Source organism: Takifugu rubripes, chromosome 4 (assembly GCF_901000725.2).
Source record: "Takifugu rubripes chromosome 4, fTakRub1.2, whole genome shotgun sequence".
NCBI classification, from domain to species: Eukaryota; Metazoa; Chordata; class Actinopteri; order Tetraodontiformes; family Tetraodontidae; genus Takifugu; species Takifugu rubripes.
The window spans coordinates 15,775,425-15,798,664 of record NC_042288.1 but is presented as its reverse complement, the minus strand read 5'-3'; the positions used below and the strand labels follow the sequence as shown (position 1 = coordinate 15,798,664).

The 23,240-nt window shown below is 48.6% G+C and overlaps 3 protein-coding genes across 5 annotated transcripts; 1 reads left to right on the top strand and 2 right to left on the bottom strand.

The window, feature by feature from the left end:
* Positions 1-763: 763 nt before the first annotated feature.
* Positions 764-4,746, bottom strand: LOC101067510 (opsin-5-like). Its single transcript, XM_011617028.2, has 6 exons — positions 4,608-4,746; positions 4,230-4,435; positions 2,579-2,678; positions 1,721-1,825; positions 1,430-1,647; positions 764-1,322 (listed from the first exon to the last, which is right to left on the bottom strand). The coding sequence occupies exons 1-6, from the start codon at positions 4,744-4,746 to the stop codon at positions 864-866; spliced, it is 1,227 nt and encodes a 408-aa protein (XP_011615330.2). The 3' UTR covers positions 764-863.
* Positions 4,747-12,707: 7,961 nt separating this feature from the next.
* spast (spastin) lies at positions 12,708-16,837 on the bottom strand. Of its 3 annotated transcripts, none has more exons than XM_011603515.2 (17): positions 16,730-16,837; positions 16,446-16,607; positions 16,292-16,375; positions 16,133-16,216; positions 15,895-16,058; positions 15,679-15,809; positions 15,490-15,583; positions 15,337-15,411; positions 15,186-15,257; positions 15,029-15,104; positions 14,851-14,942; positions 14,027-14,106; positions 13,906-13,948; positions 13,739-13,818; positions 13,574-13,644; positions 13,450-13,490; positions 12,708-13,365 (listed from the first exon to the last, which is right to left on the bottom strand). In XM_011603515.2, the coding sequence occupies exons 2-17, from the start codon at positions 16,549-16,551 to the stop codon at positions 13,240-13,242; spliced, it is 1,419 nt and encodes a 472-aa protein (XP_011601817.1). In that variant the 5' UTR covers positions 16,552-16,607; positions 16,730-16,837; the 3' UTR covers positions 12,708-13,239. The 3 variants fall into 3 exon arrangements, with proteins under 3 accessions (XP_011601817.1, XP_011601816.1, XP_029691018.1); XM_011603514.2 differs by having other exon boundaries at positions 16,446-16,644; positions 16,730-16,818; XM_029835158.1 differs by having other exon boundaries at positions 15,679-15,797; positions 16,446-16,804.
* Positions 16,838-17,342: 505 nt separating this feature from the next.
* memo1 (mediator of cell motility 1) lies at positions 17,343-23,240 on the top strand. The gene is made up of 9 exons (XM_003964233.3): positions 17,343-17,735; positions 18,738-18,819; positions 18,889-18,957; positions 19,054-19,166; positions 19,252-19,363; positions 20,567-20,709; positions 20,786-20,862; positions 20,953-21,057; positions 21,473-23,240. The coding sequence occupies exons 1-9, from the start codon at positions 17,675-17,677 to the stop codon at positions 21,602-21,604; spliced, it is 894 nt and encodes a 297-aa protein (XP_003964282.1). The 5' UTR covers positions 17,343-17,674; the 3' UTR covers positions 21,605-23,240.

Genomic DNA, 23,240 nt, shown 5'->3' with positions numbered 1-23,240 from the left:
AGTCTTCTAGCTGCACTATAGTACAGGACATTATCCTATAATACTGACGCCATTAACCTAAACGTGGACTGTCCCAACAGGTCCAGCTCTCCACCCGACACCCTAACTCACAGTTGGGCCGCATCCAGCGGGTGTTGGGGGGCCACAGCCTCACACCTGCTCCCTAAGGTTGGATCCAAGAGCTCATCTCGGTGGAAATGAAGAGACAACCTCAGGAATCTTTGTGATTAAATCTCGACTATTCGCAGGTAATTAGGGGGGGCAAAAGATCAGGTGCAGTTTCAGCTTCATGTCTCTGTCAAACTTTGACATTGGTTTGAAAGCTTGTCAACAGATTAAAGTGCACCGCACCCATGAAAGCGCGGTGGATTCCTCATTTTTGTGAAACGAGAGCAGGAAGGACGCCTTATTTAATTAAAATATTTGTTTCAACCTGATTTTGTTGGTGTGGAAATGAGCCGATAAGAAACATGATGAATTCCTCCCTCTTGAAAAATACTCCCCATCCGTCATCAGACTTCAGTTCAATTTATCATCATGTCAACATTTATTAGATATTGATTTATACGAAGACACAAACCACAAGGAAGCCGTGGTGAGATCAACTAAAGCCAAACCCAGGTCGTCCTGGCTTAAATGGGCTTTAAATGCATCATCTGGAGTTGTGCAGCAGCACCTTTCTGCCACTTTGTGCTTCCAGTGGAGCGTTTAGCATCTGCAGGTGTCTCCTGCCGTCTCTTATGGACAGAAGCATCCTGAAGTCCACTCGACTCAGAAAATGATTTATTCACGAGTCACACAGAAGGTTCATTAACACGTAAAACCAAAAATACAAAAAGATTCTCCAGTGTGGGGGGGGCTCCTCACAGTCTGTCGATCCAGTACTCTGAGGTTTCTACATGCGAGGGCAGCTCATCGTGGAGGACCTCAGACGGGGGAGTTTCAGGGGGGCTGTTGACCCCAGAATCGCTTTCATGGGCCAACTTGGGCTCTTCAATGACATATTTCTCTTTCTGTCTGTAGACAGGAAGTGATGGAGGCGGGGGAGGAGCCTCAGCCTTGGCTTTGATGTTTTTAAAGTGTTGAAGGCGCACCACCTCTCTGCGCTTCTTCACGCACGGCAGGAGCACAGACACATCCTGACGGAACTTGGAGCTCATGCCGAAGTAGATGAGCGGGTTGTAGAAGCTGGCCGACTTGGCGAAGAGACGGGTGACGATGCTGGTCGTGCTCGGCACGTGGAAGCCCCAGGCGGACCACATGGAAACCACCGCGTATGGGGACCAGGCCATGATGAAAGCCGTGCAGATCACAATGGAAATCTGGAGGAACATGAGGGAGCAATTGTCAGGTCGGGACTGATGTGAGAGGAGCTTTACAGGTTTTCCTTTTCCAGCCAACGGTTCCAATTAGAACCTTAAGAACCCACCCTCGTCACGTCTCTCTCCACCTTCCTCTGTCGGTCGCTGAGGAAGCCGCCAGCCGACATTGTGCTTTTCACAGTTCTGATGATGGAGACGTAAGAAGAGAGCATGATCATAACAGGGATGAAGAAGCAGAAGATGAGGATGGAGATGATGTAGGATTTGTGGATGGTGGAGTAGTTGGCTTTGGCCCAGTCCACCTCACACGTGCCGTAACCTCGATCTAAGAGAAGGCAAAACCCTCAGTTGAGAACAAGAGCTCGGATTTGCAGCGACGTTCCCGGGTCGGAACAGACCTGTATAGCTGCCCCAGCCCAGCAGCGGAGCGCTGGACCAGAACATTGCCCCGGTCCAGATGCAGAGGAGGGACACACAGATGGTGTTCATGCTGAGGCAGTGGGCTGCAGGGACACATGGAGAACAATGTTGGGACTTTGGAAAGGTTAAACGCTGACAGTGGACGACGCGGAATTCTTTCCCTGTGATGAACGTCCACACTGACATTTGATGAACAACGGACTCTTTTCCCACATCAACCGTAGCCAAAAGGAAAGTTTGTTATCCAAGTTTTGCACTCGACATAAAGAACATCAATGATTGCATCATTCCAACCTGGTTTTGGCTGTTATTTGTGTGTGTGTGTGTGTGTGTGTGTGTGTGTGTGTGTGTGTGTGTGTGTGTGTGTGTGTGTGTGTGTATGCTAATTAATGTGCAACCATCATCTGCTGCTGCAACCCAAAGATTATTGTTTGCATTTGAGGTTCGACCTGACGTGGAGCTCAGAGATTCATCGCTTGTTCGGTCCCGTGAAGCCCAGTCGGACCCAGTCGGACCCGCGTGCGGTTCACACGCCGCCACAAACAACCACAAATATGGACGCTCAGCCCTGTGCGCGTGACAGAGGCTAATTTCTGCGTAATTAAGACATTCTTTGGCATCAGTTACACCCCAAAATAGGGAAAGTCACCTCCAATGAACTTAATGACATGTTGGTGAAATGTAAATGGAACTGGTGGAGACCTGTGCTGGTATTTTCACAGCTGAAATGAGTAATAGGGCCTCATTAGCACTGAAAAACACTCTTTTCCTGACAGATAAGAACTGCTGGAATGTGAGCACGCAGAGTGGCTTACGCCCGAGACGTTGGCTCTGACCTTTGCTGGGGTGGCAGCCTTTTATGTATCTGGTGACGCTGATGACCGTCAGGGTGTTGATGCTGGCCAGGCCGAAGAGGAGGGTGAAGAACCCGTCCACCTGGGGAGCACAGAGCAGAGCCGCTGAGTCCTGCGTCCACACGGGGGCGAGTCAACCCCCCTCGGCCTTTTCTGCTCGTCCTCATTTCTTTACTAACGTGCTCCAGACGCAGGATATTTCCTCCGATGGCTCCTGCGGGATCCGGAAATTAAAACGGAAACGTTCATTATGGCTGTTATTCATTTCCAACAGCTTGATGGAGTTCCGTGTTTGGGGAGATTATCTTTTAATCATGGCTCTTGTTAAAGGGAATTACCCCACTGGCCTTGGCTCTCGGGCCAAGAGCGCGACACCAAGCACCCTGCTGTGCCAGTTCCAGGTGACATGGATCAGTTAAGGTCCTCTTAGTGATTACTTAGTTGATCTTCCTTAGTCCTGATCCCATTAGCCCCAGTCATCATGTTTCTTGACAGCCTTACATTTGCCAGATGGATGAAGAGTTGGTGTCTAGACATCATGTTTGAAACCTGCAGGCCAATATTACTCATTTATTAATGGACCATAATTACAGCAGACACACGACATGACCTTTCCGTTTCAAGAAAAATGCTTGGATCTCTATTCCTCTTTTTCTTTTCCAACATCAAAGATGTAATCGTAATTGAATATGCTCCTGCCCTGTAGGGTGCGAACCAGAGCGAACAGGGAGATCTGCCCTGCTGGTTCATGTCCCATCATGCTCCCTGCAGTAATCTGCTAATGCTTCTCTCATGCCTGTCTCATTCACCTTCCCTCTGCCTCTGTCACCTCTTGCCTTCCTCTTATTTACTCCTGACACTCCCTCCCTCCACCCACGGGGGAAGGTGAAACGAGCGGGGCGTAGCGCTGTCATAATATTTCTGCTTCACCTGAAAACCTGAGATTGGATGTCTGAAGGATGAGGTCATGAATCTGAGTCCTATTTAAGTCCTCTGCTACAACGTCTCCCATGTTGTGGTTAGCTCTCTGCGGACTCAGAACGTTCTGTTTACACAAGCTTGCTTTCATTAGCTCGCTGTAACGCAGACGCCGCCGCTATACTGTAGCTAGCCTTGAGCAAGAAAAATGGCCTGGCTGGGTTCCAAACCCAAGTATGAAAACTATTCAGTTTCAATAGATGCTGCTGGGGAGAGACGGAATGAGCACGTCGGAGAAGACGGCAGCAGGCGCCGTTTGATGGAATTTCATTTGCACTGATCAGAAACACAAAAAACACAAAAAGCACAAAAGGTTCAAGACGCCAAGACTTTCTGCCATTCAAAGGCCTCTGAGGCGCCAGTCTTATTATAGATTTAACCTCCCGCACACATGGCTACTAGCATAATCCCTCACACACACACACACACACGCACACGCACACACACACACACGCACCTAATGCAGAAACACACACACACACACACCTAATGCAGACACACACACACACACAAGCAAATTCCTGTATAGTGCTTCATTAACTGGGATGGGCTTAGGAAGCGTCATAAACGTTCGTATTCAGCACAAAACGATTTAATATCCAGAATGGTAAAAACTTAAAAAAGAGCCTTTGTCTCAGGTCTGCCCGGCTGTTACCTGGCAGGTCCAGATCCAGGTGATCAAATAGCCGTCATCTTTGAAGATGTTAAATATTTCCAGGATCCCTCTGGAATATCCGAACACGGAGATGCTGGCGTCGGAGATGGCCAGATTCAAAGTGAGCAGATCTGGAGGCTGGAGCGAGGCCCGCTGCCTGTGCAGGACAAAGATCACCAAGGTGTTGCCGAACCAGGACAGCCATCCTGCCGACACAACACACCCCATAAACCTGCATCACCTCTTTTTATGATGGGGTTTTGATGTAAAAGGATCATTAAATGAACGCTGCATCACTGGGATCGCTCTCTGAGGATCCCTCCTCTGTCTGAAACACACTGATATTTTTAAGAAGGGCCGTGACGATGGCTGACCTACCCAAAGCCAGCAGGTAGATTCCGATGAAGGTCTCTCCTTGTTCAGACAGCGGAGGATCCACATGCAGCGTGCTGAGGTTGTTATTCCTCCAGGGAATATTCACAACCTTCACAGGGATGCGCTTCAACATTTGTTCCATGGCCTGAGCGTGGATGCCGCGGCATGAATCCCCTCCGGTCCCTCTGCAGCAGCCACTGGGCCGGCGCACCAGTACGCTCCACTGGTAAACTCATTTTAAATCCAGCTTAGATGCGCTCGCTAATACCTGACCGTCCCAACCACCGCTAATCCTGTCTATTTCCTAACAACTAAGCAGATCGAGATTTTGGGTGGGAATCTAAGCCAACGGCAAAATGTTTACGGATGCAACCGTGATCCCAGAGGATCTGTTCAGGTTCACTGTCTTAAAGTTTGAATCTTCAAATCACAACCGTTTGTTTAAAATGTGGTTTTATTGCTCTTGTTAAACCTGTCCGAGGACACAAGCTGCTCCCTGATGTCTGTTGCAGGCTGGAGCTTCGTACATTTGTGAGCGGAAGCAGAACCCCGGATGAAAAGGAGCTCCGAGCTGGCAGGTAAAGCTGCACCTGGGTGGGGCGACACCCGCTCCCCAGGGACGCGCTCTATTTCCCTCTAATCACTTCCATTTTAAAATGCTCGACTGTAGGGCTCCAGGACATGAAGGGTATTAAATCTAATTAGCTTGGTGTGAGCTCAGGTGAGCAGATGTGAACAGACAACTGTACTGTCATGTGACACCCTGTGGCAGTGCAGCCTTCCCATGTCATTTATTACTTTATTCTTAAAAACAAGATGTTTATTACTGGAGACTAACCTGTATTATTCATTTAACGTCCCTTCTTGTGCGTGCACTCATTATTGCCCCACGCCGTCCTTCCTCCACCCTCCTCCTCTTCACAGTGAGCTTCTCTGTAGCAAAAACCTACCACAGGGGCAACCTGAGCCCCCCCCCCAGTCTGTGTTTTTCCATCACAGTGCACACCTTGTTGCCTGTCCTCGGCATGTGGAGGGACGGGCTGCCAGATGCTGTGGTGCTTCCCAGTCTTCCTCACCAAACTCTTCCTCTGAGTCCTTGGAAGCCGCTCCAGAGAGAGCGACGGAGCTGAAGGAACAGTGAACCTCTGACCCCCCCTGACTGTCACCCGTCCAGCGCTGAACACTGAAGCCAGTCAGGGAGAGCCCCCGCCTTGGCCCCGGGACACACGACACAGCTTCAGCCGCCAGAGCTTTCTTTGTGCGCCGTCCTGAGGAGGACTGAAGCGCATTGAAATCTCATTTTAGCTTTAGCATGTTGCTGAACTAGCGTCCCCTGTGCGGTGCAGCACAAGCGAGTGCATCACGTACAGCAACAGCTGCTCACGTCAATTTAAAAGCCAAATTCGTTGTGTTTACTCTCATTCTGTGTTGCTTTATCACAGACCTCTGCAGCGATGACATCACAGCAGCTGCCGCAGCTAACGGGTCAAAGGTCACCAACGATCCTGCTGTTATCAGAGGTTTGCAAAAAAGATCAGCACCTTTCCACGTGTGTGTGTGTGTGTGTGTGTGTGCGTGTGTGTGTGTGTGTGTGTGTGTGTGTGTGTGTGTGTGTTAGGTGCAGCGCAGGAGCACGTGTGCTGTACCGATGCTAAGGAGTTTGCATGTTATCCGACAGCATCGTGATTGGCTTAAGTCCTGCTCGGCATGTGCCCGTGAGATTTGGCGTGCACGTTACGGTCACAGTAAGCACACACTTATTCTGTCGTGGGGGCGCGTGGAAGACGCGTGGAAGCAACAAAGCCTCTTTCACAGAGGACACACACCAGGTCACACAAGGACACTAACAAGGACACACAGGGAGGGTTTGGAGGGTTAAAAGGCCGCTCACTTATTTCGGGGTCGTGTGTGTAACATCTTCACAACGGGTCATTCTCATCCTTCCCTTAGAAATCCATCCTGTCTGTATCTTCTGACCAGGCAACGACAACCAAAGTCGGGACCAGGACTCTTCTCTGAACCAGTGGGCTGGTTTAAAGCAAAGTCCAGCTGGCCTGCAGGTGGAAATGGCACCGGTCCAACAACAAAACCTTAGAAACCACCGCTGCCTGCTGACAGCATGTTCACACCTCCACCTCAGAGGGCTCGAAGCGCTTCACAGTAACATCAGCTGACAGCTTCTGGCCCATTTGTGCTGCTTTTCCTGCCAGTCGACACCTTCAGCTTATTATACTGTTCATCCTATTGCACAACTCTTGCTGGTGCATTAAAAAAAAAGGTTTTTGCTCTTTTTCTTATGAAAAAGCTCATTTTTACAGGTTTTCGGACAGGTTGCGCAGTAATGTGAGATCGGTGTAGTCGGAGCTCCTCCGGGTACGTGGAGGATGAGGATATTACGCCTGGACAGAGTGACACCCTGTCGCTGAGATTTGTGAAAGGCTCCACATAAGTCAAACATTTCTGACCCTCCTCCGTTGGTGCAGTGACTTTGGTACAAAGGCCGGAGTGTTTCTCCGCATCCCCCTGCACCTCAACAGCTTTCTGTCCTGGCAGCAGCAGAATCTGCCCCTTGGAAAAGAATCTAAAGGACGCTGAACGCATGATTAGCACAGTTGCCTTTCCTTTATTCCCAGGCAGAACAAAGTGGCTGGACCCTCTTCTGGAACCCCTCCTGCATCCTCCCCAGAACAGGCTGAACACGGGCGGTGCCTGGAGGCCGCTGAGCGAGGAAGATCGGTTTTGTGGCTCCGGATCTTTGGCCCAGAACCGCATGCAAACATTTATTTGGGCAGCAGACCCACTTCAGGGTTCTGTTTGTTGTCTCAGGTAACTGGTGTTCAGTCAGTCGGCCCTCTGTGGGCTGGAAATGAACACACCTCTGCAGGTCCGGTTGGCTGGGAGAGGACACCGACATCCTCTTTGGGTGGAGGAACGACAACAGATGATTGAAACCTCTCCGACACCAGCTCAGAGGTGGCTGTGGACAGTGTCTCGTGCGGTTTGCCCTCATCCTGACAGTAGTTTTAATTGCACCAGTTTTATTTGCAGGGTTCACGTTTCAGCTTCTTCTTCTATAAATGAAAGGCTCGTTCATTCAGAAGGTTCTGGCAACTTTGCCTGGCAACCATTCTGACCTCTGGAGCTTGGAGGAGCTGGCAGGACTGGACTGCCGCTTGGCCCGTGTGGCCTGGCTGACATTACCCATCCAATGAGACCCTGCCTTCCCTCCACAGGCCCTCTAGGGATCGTGGAGATTAGTGTCCTAGTTGCTCTCTGGGCTACAGCTGCAGGAGCCTGATAACCTGATGAGCTACCACGTCAAAGGTCTCCATAGAACTCTTCAGAGAAGCGCCACTGTCCCCCCAAGTCTCGTGCACTTTGACACACCCGCACCAGGACCTGTCATGAAGGATCAAAGTCACATCACCCTAACATCTCAAGTCTCCTTAAGAAGCCCAGCCAACAACCACGTTGGTCTTGAAGCTCCGTCAGGGTGGATGTGTTGACCCGTGCCTGACAGGAGGTCACCGGACTGCACTAAGAACCTTTTAAGAATGTCCTGCAGATCTTTACACATTAAGTTCCTCTCGCTGGCAGAGGCTCGGCCTCCAGAGGCCGTGCCAGGCTCCCCACCTGGTCGACATACCGGCTACGACAGATTGTACAGACTCGCTCATCTGCTGAACACCTGGCACCATCTGCAATTACGCCTAAAATACCATCCACATGATGCTTTGTTTACCAGCCCTGCTCTGATGGGGCAGATGTTGGCAGCTCTCTGGAAGCGTTCTCAACAGAGTCACATCGTTACATTCCTGGATCCTTCGTGCTAACCGTCTCTGCAACCTTTGATTGTTGTCTTTCCTGTTCTTAATTACACCAGTAGGCCCACTAGGGGGGATTAATTGGGCTAGTAGATTTCTTCAGTCTCCAACAAGCTTCTTCCTGTTCCTCATGGACTCAAGCGCCAACATACATTAATCATGTGATCATCTCATGCGTAAAGCTGATTTCCATGTCAGTTTTCAAAGCTGTGATGAGATGAGATACGTATGATCCCATATCAGTGTTCCATTCCATCATCCTGGTGAACAGCCCGTGGTCACGAGAAGAAGACCTTGGAAGACCAGACGGAGTTTCCAGGTTACGCCTTCAGCCCGGTCAGGAGTCAGGAGTCCGGCTGGTTCTTCCCACCGCTGACAGTCAGAAACCACTCTGCTTCCTTCAGGTGTCCCAATGGACAACTGAACAGGATAGAGGTGATGTGGTGATGCTGTGGGACACGGTGCGGCGCTCCAGGCCTCTTCCTGGGCTCACTGCCAAGACGCTCTGCTTTGAAATCTCATCATGAAGCTAAACCTCTGCGTAACCTTTCCAGCGTGGTGGAAGTTAATGTCATGCAAGAATGAACCCTTATTTGCTGGATAAGAAGAGAAAATCAAAATTCTGTGAGAGTTTTCCACATAATTGCCGAAGGATGCACAACATCACGCTCCAGTCTGCGATCCATTTACTCCGCTCGCTTTATATTTGATTTCCACGGCCAGGAAAGGAATGTGGAATTTCCTTGACTTCCAAAATACCTGTCAAGGCAAATCATGTCCAGAAGACTTTGATTTCTAAAGTCCTCGTATATACCATGGATGATGGATGGATGGATGGATGGACGGATGATGGATGATGGATGAGGATGATGATGGATGGATGGATGGATGATGGATGGATGATGGATGATGGATGATGGATGATGGATGGATGATGGATGATGGATGGATGGATGGACGGGATGGATGGATGATGATGGATGGATGGATGATGGATGGATGGATGATGGATGGATGGATGGATGGCTGGATGATGGATGTGAATGGATGGAGGAGGATGGATGGATGGATGGATGGATGATGGATGGATGGATGATGGATGGATGGATGGACGAGGTGGATGGATGGATGGATGGATGGATGATGGATGGATGGATGATGATGGATGGATGGATGGATGATGGGGGGATGGATGGATGGATGGATGATGGATGGATGGAGATGGATGGATGGATGGATGATGGATGGATGGAGGGATGATGGATGATGGATGGATGGATGGATGGATGGATGATGATGGATGGATGGATGGATGGATGGATGATGGATGGATGGATGGATGGATGGATGATGGATGGATGGATGATGGATGGATGGATGGATGGATGGATGATGGATGGATGATGGATGGATGGATGATGGGTGGATGGATGGATGGATGGATGATGGATGGATGGATGATGGATGGATGATGGATGGATGGATGATGGATGGATGATGATGGATGGATGATGATGGATGGATGGATGATGGATGGATGATGGATGATGGATGGATGGATGGATGGATGGATGATGGATGGAGGGATGGATGGATGGCTGATGGATGATGGATGATGATGGAGGATGGATGGATGGATGGATGATGGATGATGGATGGGGATGGATGGATGATGGATGGATGGGATGATGGATGGAGGATGATGGATGGATGGATGATGGATGGATGATGGAGATGGATGGATGGAGGATGGATGGATGGATGATGGATGGATGATGGATGATGGATGGATGATGGGATGGATGGATGGGATGGATGATGATGGATGGATGATGGATGAGGGATGGATGGATGGATGGATGGATTGGATGATGGATGGAGTGATGGATGGATGATGGATGGATGGATGATGGATGGAGGGATGGATGGATGGATGGATGATGGATGGATGATGGATGATGATGGATGGATGATGGCTGGCTGCTGCTGCTGGTCGTGTCTTTGTTGCTGCCCTGCCGGGGGTCAGAGGTCACCCTCACATGAACGACCCCGGGCCAACAGAGGGGGGATAAAGGCCGAGGGGACAAAGGATCGTTCTTGTGAAAATGCGGAATGACGCTGCCTTTCCATTGAGCAGGAATGCAGCGGAGGCGGCCTGCGGCGCCCCAAACACGGTCCCCACGTCTCGACACGTCCACCTCGCTTGGACGTCCTCATGTTTGCACAACCAAGAGGACGTTTGTCAACAGCTTCCTGTGAGGAGCCTCTCCCCACGTCCCTGGTTGGTCCACCAGGACACGGCGACTCTGCTGCTGCTGCTGCTAGCGCTAAGCTAAGCTAATAATGGGAAGGTTCGGCTCAGAAAGATTCTTGGCTTTTCCGGTCGTGTGCAGGCACGACGGAGCGCCGGCTTCCTCCTGTCCACCTTCGTCTTTGACAGCTTTGTGCTGTCGGCTGGTGCAGGAGACATCGGGAAGCACCAGGAACCCTCTGAGGGTCTGTGGCCTGAAAGAATCCCTCCCTGCTGGTTATGCACATGCACGCTAAACATTTTAAAAACACCGCTGCTTCACTTTTACAGCCCACGAAATGGAGCTCGCCTCCCAAATTAGATGCGGTTGTCACGGTAGCGATGCAGGTGGCGACCGTTCGATGGAGGAAAACCCCTCAGCTGGCTTCATTTTAGTTCTTCCTGGAGAAAGTGGAGAGCAATAATGTAATAATATATAGATGGTGAACAATATTAACAAGTACTAACCTTGGTCAACAGGGTTGATCTGTGTTTTTCTGGCTTTTTATATATAAAAAAACGTAATATTTTGAATTCATTGGGGTAAAAAATTTCACACACACACACACACACACACACACACACACACACACACACACACACACACACACACACACAGTGTGACTTGCTGAGGGTTACATTCAACCTGTAATTGCTAAAGATGGATTGAGGAATCTAACAGAGTAAACTCATAGAACCCACAGACCCCCCTTCAGGATTCAGAGAGAAATCTCTCCCCTCAGAGGGAAACACCAAACTCTTCCTAAACCCAACGCACCACTGCTGGGTGGTTTCTCCTACCACCAGGTTCTTGATTAATCTGGCAAACGTGAATAAGAAGAATCCAGTTGAACCCAGCCTCCGTCCTGGTGTTTAAATAAAGACCTGCTGGACCAAACACACGGTGGGCCTGAGGTCCTCACTGCTGATCTTTCTTCTCCTCTGCCCAGGGTGGGATACAGCACCGAGGTATCAAATGGTGGCCCGATCCGTCTCCCTGGAGGGGATGCGGCATCAATGAAGCACTGTGGAGGCCCAGAGCCCTGACACGCACCCAAGCTGGGGACCTGTCAATCACCTGCAGGGTTGGAACCACCTCAGTCATGCTTGGTCTTCCATCACCTTCAGCTTCTCCTGCACATCACAGTGAGTTGGTTCTGTAACGATCCATCACAGCGGACATGTTAATTATGCTGAGCGGGAGGAAAACCTGGCCAAGCCTTCGTGACAGCAGACGCTCTTCAGTCAATTCAGACAAGCTGGGAAACACACACCTCAAACATCTGTCTCCGAACGGCGCACAAACCAGAGGTTGGTCGCCGCCGTCGCCGCCGCTTTGCATGCTGGGATAGTTTTTATAGACTTCTGTGATAACATCTAGAAATGCGGAAATCAGATTCAGGGGAAAAGTCTGAATGCAGATGCAGGACCAGATGAGGCCAGCTGCTGGCATGGGAACCCACAGGCCCAACCACCATCTGACCAGAGGCAGGAGGGGCGGAGGGCAGTTGGCGTGGGAGCCTGATGTTCCCAGTGGAAGAACTTCAAGTGTACCGAAATAAAAGTTGGCCAGAAGCATTTAGGAAGCTACCGCAGCTGCTGGAAGGGGTTTCTGGTTATTCTGAAGCAGAACCTAGAATAATAATGAATGGATCTTCTTGAGCTTGTCTGAACTGACTGAAGAGTGGAGCCTTTTCAGGCTACGTTTACCTCAATCTTTTCACAAGAGGCCAGAACAGGTAAAAAGCTGCGGAGCAGCGCCCTCTACCGACCAGAATGGAGCAGTAACAGAGGTCCAGGCTGCTCGAGCCAGAGCTTCTCCCCCGGATGAAGCCACATTCAGGTTTAGCCTCCATAAGTTATTGGGGTTTTTGAGCTGGTTACCAAATTGGTTACTAATTCAAGTCACAATATGGTTCAAACTGTAGGATCAAATAAGTTTAAAAGTGAGGTTGATTGTGCAAATTTACAAAAAAAACCACCCACAACTTTAATCAACATTTTTATTTAGACGTCAGAACAGCGCTGTGTCCACTACAGCCATATATTTTCCATAAGCTTCACCTTTAAGATCCAATTAAATTATTTCTATCTACAAAATGATCAGGAAAGCATCAAGGGAAAAGATGAATATTCAAATAATACAAAAGCACCAAATCTCCCAGCTGTTATCAGTCTTTCATGTGTACAGTTGATGGTTCAGTACCATCAAACAATACATCTGGTAATAGAAGTGCAATTAAAGATTTGCAGGAAAACACTCCTCCTTCGGACCAGAGGACAATAGTCATGTTCTAGGACATTCTAAAGAATAATTTATGTAGTTTCAAGTAGTGAGACGGTTTTATTTTGGAGTGTAAAATACAGTGAAGGTAAATCTTACCAGCAATAAAAACATAACCTACTTTATGTTGAAACGCTGGAAGATTTGTACATTATTGAAGTTAAGTCCAAAGTCTAATGCAGGTTTTGACATTTTTGTGCTATTTACATCTTGAATCTGTAGAGTCAAATATACAATTTAAAATGCTGTTGTGTCACCAAAATCCTTGTTCCATCTGGCGTACAACGTGAGGGTCACTGGGCTCACACTGGGCCTGATGCGCTTCAGAGAATGCTCAAAATCTTTCATCTGGATGTTGCGCATCTGTCAGATTAATGAGAAATAAAGTGGTGAATGCAGGTGTCAGCAGCGGCCCATGAACACAAATAGGAGTGATGTCGACACTACCTCGCTAGCAGACATGTTTCGCACTTGTTCTGGTCCCATCTCTGAAAAAGTGGAATTTCAAATGATCAGAAATAAGCTTGAGGGGAAGGTTGATGTGTGTGGTGACGGGAGGAACATAACCCACCTCTGATTGGACCGAGTGCAGCATCTTTAGCTAACGATGTGAGGTCACTTCCTGAATATCCTGAGGTGTTTCTGTTACAAAGAGTTACAAAACAGAGAAATGAGACTTAAAAAAGCACCACATAGGCAGACACAGCACATCAAATATGTGTGAATGTCCACTCACTTTGCAAGGGAGGACAGCTCAGCTTGACTCAGTGGATTCCGGTGTTTTCCCAGGAGATTTTTCAACAGTGTGAACCTGGTCTGGAAGCACAAGAGTTATATCCTGTAGCAGCTTATTGACTGTTGTTTACAATCTAAGGCTAACAAAGGCTAACTGTGGTAAAATACCTCTGTATCTGGCATCGCCACATAAATCCTTTTTGGGAAACGCCTGGAGGGTTTAAACGAGAGGTAAAAATCTAGGCAGGGAGGAAAATCACAATGTGTCCAAACGAGTTGAATCAAGTACCTCAGGACAGCTTCATCCAACTCCTGCGGCCTGTTGGTTGCTCCCATTACAAGAACCCTATCGTCCCCTCGAGACTGCACCTGAGACAAGTGTGAAATCAGCACCAGAAGATGAGCAGAGAAGATGCAGAGAAACTGAGACCCGCTGCCGCTGTAGCTGCTGCTGTAGCTGCCACAGCTGCTGTAGCTGCTGCTGTAGCTGCCACAGCTGCTGTAGCTGCTGCTGTAGCTGCCACAGCTGCTGTAGCTGCTGCTGTAGCTGCCACAGCTGCTGTAGCTGCTGCTGTAGCTGCCACAGCTGCTGTAGCTGCTGCTGTAGCTGCCACAGCTGCTGCTGTAGCTGCCACAGCTGCTGTAGCTGCTGCTGTAGCTGCCACCGCCGCTGTAGCTGCTGCTGCCGCTGCCACAGCTGCTGTAGCTGCTGCTGCCACAGCTGCTGTAGCTGCTGCTGCCACAGCTGCTGTAGCTGCTGCTGCCACAGCTGCTGTAGCTGCTGCTGTAGCTGCCACCGCCGCTGTAGCTGCTGCTGTAGCTGCCACAGCTGCTGTAGCTGCTGCCTGCTGCCACCGCCGCTGTAGCTGCTGCTGTAGCTGCCACCGCCGCTGTAGCTGCTGCTGTAGCTGCCACCGCCGCTGTAGCTGCTGCTGTAGCTGCCACAGCTGCTGTAGCTGCCACCGCTGCTGTAGCTGCCACCGCTGCTGTAGCTGCCACCGCCGCTGTAGCTGCCACCGCCGCTGTAGCTGCCACAGCTGCTGCAGCTGTAGCTGCCACCGCCGCTGTAGCTGCCACAGCTGCTGCAGCTGTAGCTGCCACCACTGCCCTTACCCCGTCGAACTCGATGAGGAACTCGGTTTTTAATCTGCGAGAAGCATCGTGCTCTCCTTCGCGCCGCTCACACAGCAAGCTGTCGACTTCATCTGAATGGAAAACAAGGAGTCTGAGGAGACTTGTGGGGTGACATTTCTGAAGCATGTAGTTGACGCTGTAGTTCAGCAACACAAACCGATGAAGATGATGGACGGCTGTAACTCTCTGGCCACGGCAAAAAGCGCTCGCACAAGTTTTTCACCTTCTCCCACCTGTGAAGGTGCAGACAGGAAAGGTTAGCGCTGTGCCACGAAGCCCTGGTCCTCAACATAGACGCATAAATGTGCTCTTACATATTTGGAGGTCAAACTGGCAGCACTGATGTTGAAGAACGTCGCATTTGACTCTGCTGCGACGGCTTTGGCCTTATAAAAGAAACGGCCATTATTATTTAAAACAAAGCACAGTCTGATGTGGTTAAATGTGATGGTTAGAAGAACAGACCAGCATTGTTTTCCCATTCCCTGGAGGCCCAAATAATAGCAAGCCACGTGCTGGAGCTCTGAGACCAGTAAACAGCTGGAGGTAGGAATAGGAAACATCAATTAACCAAACGATTTAAAAAATAAAGCAGACCAAGTGTCAGATTGAGATCACCTCTGGCCTTAAGGCAGGAAGGATGACGATTTCCTGGAGGGCCTGTTTGGCAAGTTCCTGCCCAGCAATGTCTTCAAATGATACAGATGCTCCACTATAAAGCATTTCACACAGGAAAAGTTAACAACATTTTCCTTCGAATACAACATCCCGTAAAATGTACAGATGCCAATGTGGTAAAAAAAATACCTTTCAACAATTTCATTCAGAATCAAACTGGCCAATTTGCTGTCCACGTTCTTAAAGTTTTTCATGTCCCTCCTTGGCGCTTTTACGGCTAAATTTTTCCCATTTTGATCTTTTCCTGCCTGTGGGGAGACCTTAGTGAGCAATATTAGCAAAGGTTTCGAATTATAGGCAAATATGAAACTTCAATACAACTAAAGACCCCAAAGTTAAGTTCACCTTGAAGTCAGTGAATCTGGAGGCAGGCCGGACCGAGGTGAGAGACCGGTTGGTGCCGGCACCTCTGGGTGCAGGCTGACCTTTCGGTACCCCTTTTGCTTGTGGAACAACATGGTTAGGGGTTTGTCGAGGAACGCTACTCTTTTTAGATTCCAGTGTTGACTCTGAAAAACAAACACATGGGTTCAAGCACACAGAGGGCAGGGAAAACCTGTGCAGCATCAAACAGGAGACGGACCTAAGAGGGCGAGCCTATCCTTTGCCATACTGAGATTGGTGATCATTTTATCTTGAAGTCTCCTCGCTCGTTCATACTGATCTCCTGCAAACAAGCCATGCTGCTTAGAGAGGCCATACGTACATCAGCTGCATATTTAGGTTAGGGTTGGGTCATTACCTCCTCGGGTGAGCTCCACTGCAATGCCTCTTTCAAGCTCAGCGATCCCCTTCTTGTACCACTGCACCGCCTGTTCCTTCTCTCCTGCCACCAGAGGGAGGCTTGTTTGTCAACACCAAATCAATAACACCACCAGGCAAAAAAATCCCCAAACCTGTATCGTCTTCGTCGATCCTCAGTGCTCTTGAAATATATTCAAACGCCTGCTGGTGGTAGTTTTTAATAACTTCCCCGCTGTCCTTGTTTTTACTTGCGTTCATTTTGGCTGGAACTACACCGTCGTTGCTGTCGCTTTGTTCTCGCTTGTCACGCAGAACTAGTCAGTTTTTTCGAATGACACGTCAAAATGTTGCCTTTAAATGACATTTACGATCAAATGGCACCGAGGTCTGTAGTATTTGAAGCGACTTCTCGTTGCAAATATTGCCACAGACTCACCATAACACCAACTCCGTTACTAGCTTCTGGTTGCTCCTGTGTCCCCTACAATTCCGTCCCCCACACCAGTTCCGCCGGAATTGTCAAATAAACGGGACAGAATTTACGGTTACAATTTTGGCTTTAATTATGAGTCCAGTCAGGAAAATTATAATAATGTTTCTATTTAGGTGGATCCCCGACAAACACGATAAAACCACACGTTTCTCGTACCTGCAAACGGCTAGTAGATAAGGTCTTTAAGTCTGATAATCAAATGCATTTGATGGCACCCGATTTTGGAGCTAAAATAGCAGTTTTATTGGAAAAAACATAAATAAGATAAATATATGGATTAGACATGATGACATTTCAAAATTATGGAATTCGTTCGAATAAATCCCAATATTCTCGGGTACATGATAGAATAGTCACTGACGTAACGGTGTTCATTTCAGATTCCAGATTAAAAAACCGTAAATTTCGTGACCCGGTAATCTCTGTAGAAACGCCCCCGCCTCCGTCCGCGAATCACTTTTCACCGGCTAATCGAATAACCAATCAAAATACTTGACGTCATTAAAAAAAAAAAATCCCGATACTGACGTTCCGCATCTGATTTCCATCCCTGGACAAACCAGCATATCTCACTTTTTCGACTGTGACACAATCTCAGGCTGGTTCACACAATTCTTAAATAAACGTTTGGTTGCGGTGGGGATTAAATCTGTGATCGTCCCGCTGACGGTAGCAAACTTCTCACCGACAGCGACGCGACGACCGACGGACGGAAGAGCTAACATTAGCCCAGCTGGCTCTCTCCACCGGGTCTTTGTCTGGACAACTTAACGCTAGCTAGCAGTCGTCTCCTCTTCTCCAGGTTTACCCTCATTGGCAGTGGCCACTTCACTTCGCCTTCGCCCGACAGAAGCTAAGCAGACCAAGATAGGTGGTTTGGGAACCAAGATGTCCAAACCCGGGCTATACAGAGAAGCGAGTCACTCCGGCAGCTGGTACTCTGCCTCGGGTAATTGCCATTGCAGCTCGTTAGCATGCGTTATGCTAGCTGCGGGAATTGTGTTTGTTTCTAGTTTGTTTTGTGGTCGTCATGGTGTCGTTTTGACGTCTTCGTGTTCCCAGACAGCAGCCTAGCAGGACCGCTATTTTCGGGAGAGATGTCAGCAGAGCTTTAACACTCGATAATCGATCCGAGGAGTCTGCTGTCTTGGCTCACATTTAGCCGCTGCTGACAGCCTCATCCCGTCATCCCATTTGGCTCAAGATGAAGTCAGGCTTACTCAGCAGATCCTCCCGAATGATTGAAAACCAAGTCAAGGCTGTCCTTTGACGGTCAATAATGTGGTCTGTATGTGCTAACTTGGCTAACGTTGCCCAACTTCCTGGCCTATCTGCTTTGTTGCTAGGGACGACCCTTTTCCTCGGAATGACAGCTCTTGACAGGTAGTTTTATTGGTAGTTTTCCTCCCCCGAATGCTGACTGGCACGAATGAAGTGCAAAAATAACTCGCTGTCATGGAACATGTGTCCGGCTGCTGTGGCCCTCAGCCAGCCGGCCCCTGCACCCCCTTTACCGGCGTTGCACCGGGTTAGGGTTCGACACCATCGCATCTCCAAGCTGCGTTTAAAGAACTGACTTTCCCCTCCAGATCTCCACGCCTTCACTTTTATTCCATGTTCCCTCAGTTTTGGTGCTGAACATCTGGACTAGCCTTGTGTTGACCCGCTATGCACCGCGTCAGTCTTCTTGAGGAGACCCTGTTTGGATGAATGTGTCTAAAAGGGTTAACAACCGTAACAACTGTTGTGCGTCATAGACTCGGACCCTAACAAGCTTTTCTCCACCGTTTTTTACCACTGACAGCTTTACTAATAACCTCCAAATGAATCAGGTTGATTCAGATCAGAGAGATCTAGACCGTCAAGACAAGCAGATTGTTGGTTGGCTGAGATCAGGTTGGAGTTCAAATCCCTTTATTGATTAAAGTCAGTGTATCTGCTCTGTCTTTAGGATCCCAGCTGAATGCACAACTGGAAGACTGGCTTTCCAAAGCAAACTCCAAAAGAAGACCCGCTCGAGCAATCATAGCACCGTGAGCATGAATAAAGCCCGTTGGAACATCTCAGGACCTCCGTGTTAGTTGACATGTCTCTGTTTGTAGGCACGCTGGCTACTCTTACTGCGGCGCTTGTGCGGCTCACGCCTACAAGCAGGTTGATCCCACTGTCACGTAAGTCCTCCACTCTTCTCTCTGACCAGATGTTAGCGGAGATAAAAGCCGCTCTAGTCCGCCTTCAGAACGTGATGCTGACGTGTTGCCCTTCAGCCGCAGGGTGTTTATCCTGGGACCTTCACACCACGTGCACCTGACCTGCTGCGCGCTCTCGTCTGCAGAGATCTATAGAACGCCTCTCTATGATATGAGAATTGACCAGAAAGGTCAGACGCACACACACACACACACACACACACACACGATCTGATCATGCAGTCGAAGGCTGTAAATGTGGCGTCTGTCTTTCAGTTTATGCTGAACTCTGGAAAACCGGTTTGTTCGATCGGATGAATATAAAGACGGACGAAGACGAGCACAGTATTGAGATGCACTTGCCTTACACTGCTAAAGCCATGGAGAGGTAAAACCTGCGTGGCGTCCCTCTAAACCAGTGCTTCTCAATTATTTTCTGTTACGCCCCCCCTAGGAAGAAGAAAACATTTTGCGCCCCCCCGCCGTGACTATAATTAGTATCATTTGTCTATGAAATTGTTATAAGTACACCTCTGCATAACATTGTATCCTTATTAATATTAAAGAAAACAAAAAAAGAAAGAAATATAGACCAAACCGGGATGATTGTTGCCAATATTCGGCACGTTTTTGCCGAAAAAACTCAAGCGGCTGATCAGCGTGACTGGGGTGTAATGTCTTTAAGTGAGGGTTAGGGTTAACCAGGGTTAGGGTTAGGGTTAACCAGGGTTAGGGTTAGTGTTAGGGTTAACCAGGGTTAGGGTTAGTGCTAGGGTTAACCAGGGTTAGGGTTAACCAGGGTTAGGGTTATCAGCGTGACTGGGGTGTAATGTCTTTAAGTGAGGGTTAGGGTTAGTGTTAGGGTTAACCAGGGTTAGGGTTAACCAGGGTTAGTGTTAGTGTTAGGGTTAACCAGGGTTAGGGTTAGTGCTAGGGTTAACCAGGTTTAGGGTTAACCAGGGTTAGGGTTAACCAGGGTTAGGGTTATCAGCGTGACTGGGGTGTAATGTCTTTAAGTGAGGGTTAGTGTTAACCAGGGTTAGGGTTAACCAGGGTTAGGGTTATCAGCGTGCCTGGGGTGTAATGTCTTTAAGTGAGGCCTTCATGTATTTGGCTCCATGCTGTCCTGCCAACATTTTTAGACACAGTAAACACACCGGTCTTTCCTCGTCTCCCACCGTAGTCGCAGTGAAGCCAAGCGCTATAAATGCTTCGTCATATTTCCTCGTCTGAGCTTTCGGGAGACTTTCGTATGTCTCATTATCTCCGTCTCTCTCCGCCTTTCTTTTCATCACTGTTAAGTATTTTTTCATGGTCTCTTGGTGGTTTGTTCACTGCACTTCCTGTCTCTTGCTCTGTGGTGTGTGCGCGTGGGATGTGCAATTACACTTTATTCTAGTACGGCAAAAAAAACATGTCCTCCGGGGTCACACGCACCCCCCCTGGCATCGCACCGCGCCCCCCCAGGGGGACGCGCCCCACTATTTGAGAAGCGCTGCTCTAAACTCAGACCTTAGATCCAAATGTGTTGGTCCTGTCACGACCTCGAGAGTTCTGCAGCGTGCTGACGCCAACTGCTCTGACTTTGCAGCCGTAAAGACGACTTTAGTATCGTCCCCATCCTGGTGGGCGCTCTGAGTGAGAACAAGGAGCACGAATACGGGAAGCTGCTCAGCAAATACCTGGCAGACCCTTCCAACTTATTCGTCATCTCTTCCGACTTCTGTCACTGGGGTACGTAAGCGTCTGGTTTGGGAGCGGCGGGCCACAGTCCGGCTGCGGTGTTCTGATGCCCGTCTGTTCTGTCAAGGTAATCGATTCCACTACACGTACTACGATGAATCTCAAGGGGAGATCTACAGGTCTATTGAGCATCTGGATAAAATGGTAACCTGACACAGCAGATGGCACGATGACGTTCCCACCAGGAAGTAGATGTTTGAGGTGCTAAAAGTGGTCATTTCTGTGCCTGTGAAGGGGATGGGAATCATAGAGCAGCTGGACCCTCCGTCCTTCAGCAACTACATCAAAAAGTACCGGAACACCATCTGTGGACGCCATCCGATCGGAGTGCTGCTAAACGTAAGTGCACCAGAACTTCAGTGGGTGAGCGCAGTTGGAAACGAGAAATTAGCTCCTTTTTATGACTCTGCGTTTGCTCCTGAACGTTTCCACAATAGTGGCGATCATAAAAAAAAGGATTCAATATCACAGAATTCATTATTGAACCGTCGAGTTCAAAGGTCATCGATGAACGGGGCGTAAATATTTCCCCGCTGGGCTGAAGAGAACATGTCTGAAGGTCAAGAGGTCAAGCGAGGATCAGATTTGGGTGACCTTCACTAATCTGTAGCCAAGTTAAAGTTCAGCCAGAAGCTTGTGGATGTTTGGGGGAGGTTCAAATCCCAAAGAGGCTTCAGACGGCAGACGAGCGGCTTTATGTTCGATGCTTTAAGAAGCTACATCCAACCACCTTTGTGCTGTTGCTGTCTCGCAGGCTGTGGCGGAGCTGAGGAAGTCGGGCTTAGACATGAACTTCTCTTTCCTCAACTACGCCCAGTCGGGACAGTGCAGGAACTGGGAACAGAGCTCCGTGAGCTACGCTGCCGGGGCGCTCTACGTTCATTGAGGTCGACTCATGCAGGTGCCCTTAATATATCGCCATGAGCTGATCCAGCCCCCCGCCGACCACGCACACACACACACGCACACACACACACACACACACACACACAGCGCCTGACTCTTGCCCACTCTGCAGGAAGGACCTAGACACGTAAAGCCAATCCCGTCTTCTCTCCCTCTCAGCTCTTCTCTTTTGAAAACTTGAGCTTTGAGTTGATGTTCGAATGCAGTTGTGAAGAAATAAAGGAGCAAATGGTTGGAAGAGATATTTGGGGAGCGTGCATATTAGTTCAGATGGTTTTACATTGAGTTACTGTCATTTTGCCCTGATCATCAGACTTGAAACGGAACCATTTTTTAAAACCCCTCAGAAACCCCATATTTATGGAATTTGCCTCAGAAAAGAGAAACAGTAGAAAGTCCAAATTGTAATGGAAGCCCTGCAGCATTGGACGTGAGCTTCTGGACTCTGAAACTCCACTGAACGTTTAAACGTTCTGATGCTCGTGTTGCAGGTGGGATCAAAGGGCTGCACCCCAAAAACGAACCCGCTGGGTTCAGAACCAAAACGTCATCAAATATATCTATGATTGCTTTTATCTCTTTGCTTTATGAAGTGAGGTTCGTAGGTGTGATGATATTTGCTCATGTACTGTAGAAATGAACAAAGCAGTGAACAAAGCGTGCCACACCGGGTGCACCAGGGACACCTGGAGCACCCGGTGTGGCACGCAGCGTCGCTCCATCTCCCAGTTATAATCTGGTAGCTTTAAAAGTACAGAGAACAAGGCCGATGCTTCTGTCCCAGAAATAGAGTTCATACCCGACGTTATCAGTTGTTCCAGACGCTTGTTTGGGTTTTTTATCGTTGGTTTTTTAAATTATTTTATTAGATTCTGATTCTCACGAGTTCCCCAGATCCAGTTAACACTCGTTTCCCAGTGTCGTCGGACTCTGACATTAATGTTGGCGATTGCTGGGACATTTTCCAGCATCTGCCCAGTGTCATCAGAGATCATCATAATAGTGTCCTAACCTTTATCTGCATTATCCTAAACATTTATCTGCATTTTCCTAAACATTTATCTGTATTTTCCTTATTTCTGGTGGTAAATTGCAGCTGGAGTTTTCCCTTTAAATGCAGTTGTCTAACATCTTCTTGACAATGAGTTCAAAATCCAACCTTTTTGATCCAGATGGGCACAGACGGATCTTAATTTACAGGAAACACACTGTGCCTTTTATCACTGTTGCACATCTAAGAGTCATTCTTACTTTTGGTCTTATGAGAACAATGTGTTGGATTTTTTTGGTGTTGAATCTCTCCCTACTGGTACTTCCCCCTGTTCTAACGTCCGGTTCTGTCTCAGAAGTTCACAACGGCACCAACTGTTACCTGCTCTTCTTTTTAACCTCATTCTTGTAGCGAGACAAAGGCTGAACCTTAACACTGTTCATGTTTCTTTAGAACTTGATTTGGCTTCATTATTATTAGAGAACCAGAACGTCCACATCCCAAAATGACTTATTTTGATCTCAGGTTCCTCTGATAAAGCATCCCAAAAGGCTCTTCTGATGAGGCCATGGTTTCATGTTACAATACAAGTAAAATGTACTGAAGATGTGTCTGCTTTGGTGTT